Source organism: Austrofundulus limnaeus, unplaced genomic scaffold (assembly GCF_001266775.1).
Source record: "Austrofundulus limnaeus strain Quisiro unplaced genomic scaffold, Austrofundulus_limnaeus-1.0 Scaffold114, whole genome shotgun sequence".
In the NCBI taxonomy this organism is placed as follows: Eukaryota; Metazoa; Chordata; class Actinopteri; order Cyprinodontiformes; family Rivulidae; genus Austrofundulus; species Austrofundulus limnaeus.
The window spans coordinates 780686-786457 of NW_013952516.1; the positions used below are offsets into that span (position 1 = coordinate 780686).

Here is a 5772-nt window from a genome sequence, read left to right on the forward strand (position 1 = left end):
TTTTAAATGTTCTACAGTTTTGACTGCAAAAGTTTTTTTTATAAGAATGTCTATAAAATCAATAAAAAATACTGAACAACTTCGTTCCTGAACAAATCAAAAAGTGCTTTTCAATAAAAAAAAGGAAAACTAATGATAATAAACACAACATCTGGCCTTTATAAGCTTCAAGAATGTTTCATAAAAAAYTAAAAGGCACTGAAATACAGATGTATTTTTTGGTTTTACAAACTAAACGTTCTGCAGAGTTTGAGATTTGAGTTAAAATGGTTCCTCCTTCGTACTGACCATGAAAATATTCAATAAAGGACTAATAAATTGTTCCAACAAAGAAGTTCAAACTCTGCACACAATACTTGCTTRGATGATGAAATCAGGTGGGTAATCACTGAAAGAACATCCTTGTCATCATCAATAAGATTATGGTTTGCACTTAAAAAGGATTTGATGAGCTTTCAGTTTATTGTGAATGCCTTCTCCCCATCTGTCACAGTAATCTGGTAAAAGAAGACGTGTTTCTGTTCAGCTAGTAAACAAGTCTGACAGGATGACACACGGACAAGAACCGATCAATTAATTCTCTACAGGAAGCAAACGTTTCACACTTCAGTTGGAGTTCTGTCTTTCAGGCAGTTTAAGTCCAAGCTGATCGAGGTCTGCTGTGAATCTGAAAACAAAACGACAGATTTAAGCACGTTTAAAATTAAAGAGCACTTTGGGAGTTTGAAGATGAACACGTAGCTTGAATTGGGTTGCTCTACCTTTTCTTGGTACCCCTTTTCAGCAAGTTTCTGCACCTCAAGTCTCAGATCCTCCTCTTGTAACCGGACAGCTTCCCTGTCCTGCTCCWCCTCCTCCTCTTTCCTGCGCTGCTCCTCCCACTGCTCCTGGTGTTTCTGCCCCACCTGTATTGAACCCATCAAGTGACGAATGTGTTCTCAGACAGATTTGAAACAAAACATGCGGCTCTCACTGACCTGAGCCTTTATTTCCTGCATGTTTGCTGTTCTCCAGGCCTCTTCTTGCTCCTTCTCCAGGCGGCGGAGCTCCTGCTCCTGCTCCAGCTCTTGGATCAGCTCCTCGCGTCTCTTCAGCGACTCCTCCTGAGCCTCGCGATTCTTTTGCATTTTCAGCTCCAGTTGCTGCTGTCGCCCTGCGAGCACCTTCCCAAGAAATTTTTTTTTATCAATGATGATTCATTTTTAAAAAGAACTTCACTTAAAGCCTGAGTTTCACCTCCCGCATGAGTCGTTCTCTGGCTTTCTTCTCCTTCTCCCACTGAGCCTCTCGTTTCTCCCACACGYGCTGAGCTTCTTCTCTGTACATTCACGTGAAACACTGGTTTGTGTTCGAAATGCAGCAGAAGTGCTTTTATTTTTGTCACCTAGCCGCGACGCTGACCTGTGCAGGATGTCGAACTCGGCCTCCCTCTCCCGCTCCAGCTCCAGCTGCTCTTCAATCACACGTTTCATCCAGGCGGCGTCAGCGATCCTTCGTTCCCTTCGTGCCGTCTCCAGCCTCCTGTCCTCCTCCTCTCCTTCCAGCAGGGCTGCTAGGATCTTACAATCCGCCTCCTGGTGTTCACAAATCATTAAAAGGTTAGCATTCGGCTGAAGGAACATGGATTAAATGTAGAGCGATAYGCTGCAGGTGGGGTACCAGTTCCTCCTGGACTTGCTGGGCCCTCCTCTTCAGCTGAGCTCGATAYTGACGGATCAAAAACCGCCTGGCGCAACAAAAAGCTGATGAGCTCAATCCTTTAACTGGAAACTATCTAATTTTACAAGTTATCTKAACAAAAAAAAAACTTCCCTTACCCAATTTCAATGTTTTTTCGTTTCTCTTCCATCTTCCTCCTTTCCTCCTCCAACCTCTCCAGCTCCCACTGCTGAACTAACAGCGCCTCTTGCTCTTTTTTTAAGCGAGTAGCCTAAGTGGGAAAATACAATATTTGGATCCTTAAAAAAAAAAAGAAAAAAACTATTCATACAATAGGTTTTATTTAAAAGATCCAAATACAGTACCTCCTTCTCCCTCAGCTTTAGTTCTTCCATCTGTTTCCGAAGCTCTTCTGCCCTCTTCTGCTCCTCCTCTTTCTTCTGCTCCTCCGCTTGCTTCACCCTCTCCAGAGCCTCTTTCCGAGTCCTCTCGTACTCRTTTTCAAAGCGCCTCTTCTCCTCCCGTTCTGTCACCTCTTTCTGCATGTTTGATGAGACGGGTCACTTATACAGAGTGTCAAACTTTCTTAATTATGCACCGTGTCGAGGGGATTAACCTGTGCAGACTTCAGACATGATACTGTGCTCACAGAACGCACGGGCAGCCTTTGATTAAAAATGAATACGCTACATAAATAATGGGTGATGTAAAAGGATAATGAGTAGTTTAAGGTCTGTTTGGTCTTATGTTGCCTCAGAGACTGGGTGAAAGGGTAGTTTCCTAAAACTTTGGTTTGATCAGCACCAGACTGAACATCATTCGGGACATTTTCTGACAGCTGGGATGATCTTCCTACCTGTTTCTTCTCCGATATCTGCTCCTGCCACCAGCTGACGACGTGATCTTTATGCAATGCTGACTCCACCTGTCGATGGAGGTAAAGAGTGAGCTGTGACAAACCTGAGACAGAGGTGCTGATGAACCTGACTCCTTGAGGAAAGGATACCTAGAATTTTACTCTCTAAGGTAAATGCTGGACTCAAGTTAACAGAAAGCCACAGAATGTGTGCCTCACAGGAGCGATACATTTCCAGATCAGATGAAAAGCTTAACTACAAAGTGTCTGTTTTCTCTGCTTGTTGGACTCGTCACACACACAGGATGGTTACCTGAAACCTAAAGCCATTAATTATGTCATCCCCAGTCTGACTACGGTCATTTTAGTCAAGTTTGCATCAGTCCTTTAAACACAGACATGTACCTGTCGTATTTCTGGATTGTTTCTCTTCCAGTGCTCCTTCAGAAGCTCTTGTGCAACCTAAAGGCAGACCAGACGAAATATAAGATTCTATTATTTTACAGCTGAGCATTATGATCATTATTAATTTTAAAAAATGCAGTTTATTCAGTGCAGCTACCTTTTTCCTTCTTTCTTCTTTAGCCAATCGAAGCTCTTCAGTTTTCTGCAGCAGCTGACTTGTCAGTGCGGCCTGGTCAGGGACTATGTCCCGGAGCTCTGCCTCCAGCTGGTCTCGCTCCTCTTGAAGCATGACCCTGAGCCGATGTCTGCGCCGCTCCAGGTTGGCTTTCTTTTCCTCCTTCAGTCTTTGGTTATGGTAGGCTGACATGCTGACAAAAACAAACAAACAAAAAAATTCCAAACGCTTATTGTGTTTTTCTGGCATTTCATCTACTAATCATCAATCTATTGTGATTCGTTCCCTATCCAAGTCATCCTCTATTTCGGCACGCTTCTCCTCCTACATACTTTATCCTACAGCTGCCATTGTAATTTGTATCTGTAAAGCTCCTGTGCCAAATGCAGGCTATGCTTTTTGGTGCCTGTACAACTTATAGTTTTTGAAATATTAATTTTTATACTTTATTAATGGGTGTCAATAGAGCCTTGTATTGGTCCAATACTGCCCCTGATTTATGTGCTCAGCTTGGTACTACATAGGGCTGCCATAAACGATTTTTTTATAATCGATTAATCACCGATTATTTTTTCGATTAGTCGACTAATCGGATCATATGTTAATTGAATATAAAACATACAGCTTATCACGTCAGAATGCAGCTGCTATTATATAACCATGGTTAGATTTTAGCTATATGCTAACTAAAAATAATTGCTGTGTAAGGCAAGTTCTGCTCTGCAGATATTGCACAGGTTTCTCTTTCATTTTCTTAAAATGATCCCACACTTTTGAGCTCCATTGTCAGGTAGCCATGATACCAGAGCCTGTCTGTATAATGTCTTGTGACGTCTACGGCCTACCCCAGTTACCACTACTGTGCATGTGTGTCAAGGACAGAAAGGCAGATGTGGCAGTGGAAGGTGTCAAAGCAGTTTGGAGAGAAAAACAAAGTAAAGAACAAAAAAAAAGAAAAGAAAACAATTAATCGATTATTAAATTAGTCATCGATTATTTCAATAATCGATTAGTCGTCGATTAATCGTGGCAACCCTAGTACTGCACCACACTTTAATAATATTTAAAGTCAGTACTTCAGTGATTACAATACTAATTTCTTTGTATTTTAATGTTTTACTATAATATTGTCTTGTAATCTTATATAATATTGCTTTATTGTTGTAACATATTGCAGTTTTGTGTCAACGATCGTCATTGGCAATGTTGCTTCTTTCTACACACAGAAAAAAAAACTGGGACTGTGCTTTCACACAGCTCCAATGGTCTCATGGTTAACGCCATGGACTTCAAAACCCAGCAACTTTAACTAAAATTCTCTTCAAACTTCATATTGCCACACAATTACCCTCATTACAAACACCTGCTGACTTGACAAGCACAAGCTGGTATAGAAAACACTTTTGAACTTGGTCACAGCTCATTCTGCAAGTCCACTGCTGCAGGCAAGGGCATGCTACAATGACATGCTACATGGCAACACACTTGATTTTACATTGCAAAAACCCATGTCTAGTAAAAGGTTAACTTTGGGCAGAAATACAGTATATTCACACATATGTTATATAATTCTACAAAGTATCCTTATTAGAACATTGTATTGACTTCCATTCATTTCTTTGCATCAGTAGACCTGGTGCACTGACAACAAATAAAAACGTTTTTGTCTTTGTCTAAGAGGACATTTTCTTTTTAAATGACCCTTATATGTGTTGATTGTGTGTGATTCTGCTCTCCATCTACACTATATTTAATTGCATTTGCTCTCAGGTGCTCCTTCATATTTACCTCTGTTGGAAGGAGCCCCGGGAGCTCCATGCTGCCTGCCTGTGGCTGCGGACGCTCTGCTCTCTGAAGTACCGAGCGTGTAGCTCCCACTGCTGGCGCCACAGAGCCTCCTGCTCCCGCCGTCGGGCCAGCTGCTCGGCCAGCATCCGGGACCGACTGGACAGATGGACCGAGAACGTCGGCAGAGCCATCAGCCTGAACAAACACAACAAACAGCTAGAGGAGTTGGCTCATAACTAGAGAAAACCTTAAGTGTCTGTACATATTTATATTAATGCAACAAGGAAAAAGGACACATTTGAAACATTTTGAGCATTATTTAATATTATATGGCGTTAACAGTCTCTACCTACGTGCATTTAGCACTGCTACTGATGTAAAAACACACAGCTAGAAAATAGTTCTCACGTTCATTTGATCTCCATAATACTTTAACTTTTTCAGCAAAAAGTTTATTTTTAGTAACTTTAATTTATTAGCTCGCATTTCTGCATAAACACAAAACATACCTTGAGCTTAAAACGTTTCTTCCTTTATTTCAGTCAATAAACAGCTCCGTTGATATAGTTACTAAAACACTTCCTGGTTGTGCTACGAGAAGCAGTAAAGGCCAAAAATGTTCTTCTCAAGAAAACGCGAAGCGCTTTTACTGCCCGCAACGTCCAAACAACCAGGACAGATAAATATAGCGTTATAAGATTTCCAGTGGAAATTATTTGGATCAAATACCCTCAGGTAGTATATGTATCTATTATTTATTTTTAGAAAAACAAATTATTCTTTATTCACATTTACTCAAACATTAAATGGATGGATGGATGGATGGATGGATGGATGGATGGATGGATGGATGGATGGATGGATGGATGGATGGATGGATGGATGGATG

The 5772-nt window shown here is 41.2% G+C and overlaps 1 protein-coding gene across 1 annotated transcript; it reads right to left on the reverse strand.

Annotated features, from left to right (window-relative positions):
* tchp (trichoplein, keratin filament binding) lies at nt 1-5484 on the reverse strand. Its single transcript, XM_014014388.1, has 13 exons — nt 5393-5484; nt 4884-5078; nt 3078-3288; nt 2921-2977; nt 2516-2584; nt 2025-2198; nt 1818-1930; nt 1660-1726; nt 1402-1574; nt 1237-1318; nt 978-1163; nt 762-905; nt 1-667 (listed from the first exon to the last, which is right to left on the reverse strand). Exons 2-13 carry the CDS (start codon nt 5072-5074, stop codon nt 635-637), a joined length of 1500 nt encoding a protein of 499 aa, XP_013869842.1. The 5' UTR covers nt 5075-5078; nt 5393-5484; the 3' UTR covers nt 1-634.
* Between the last annotated feature and the right edge of the window lie 288 nt (nt 5485-5772).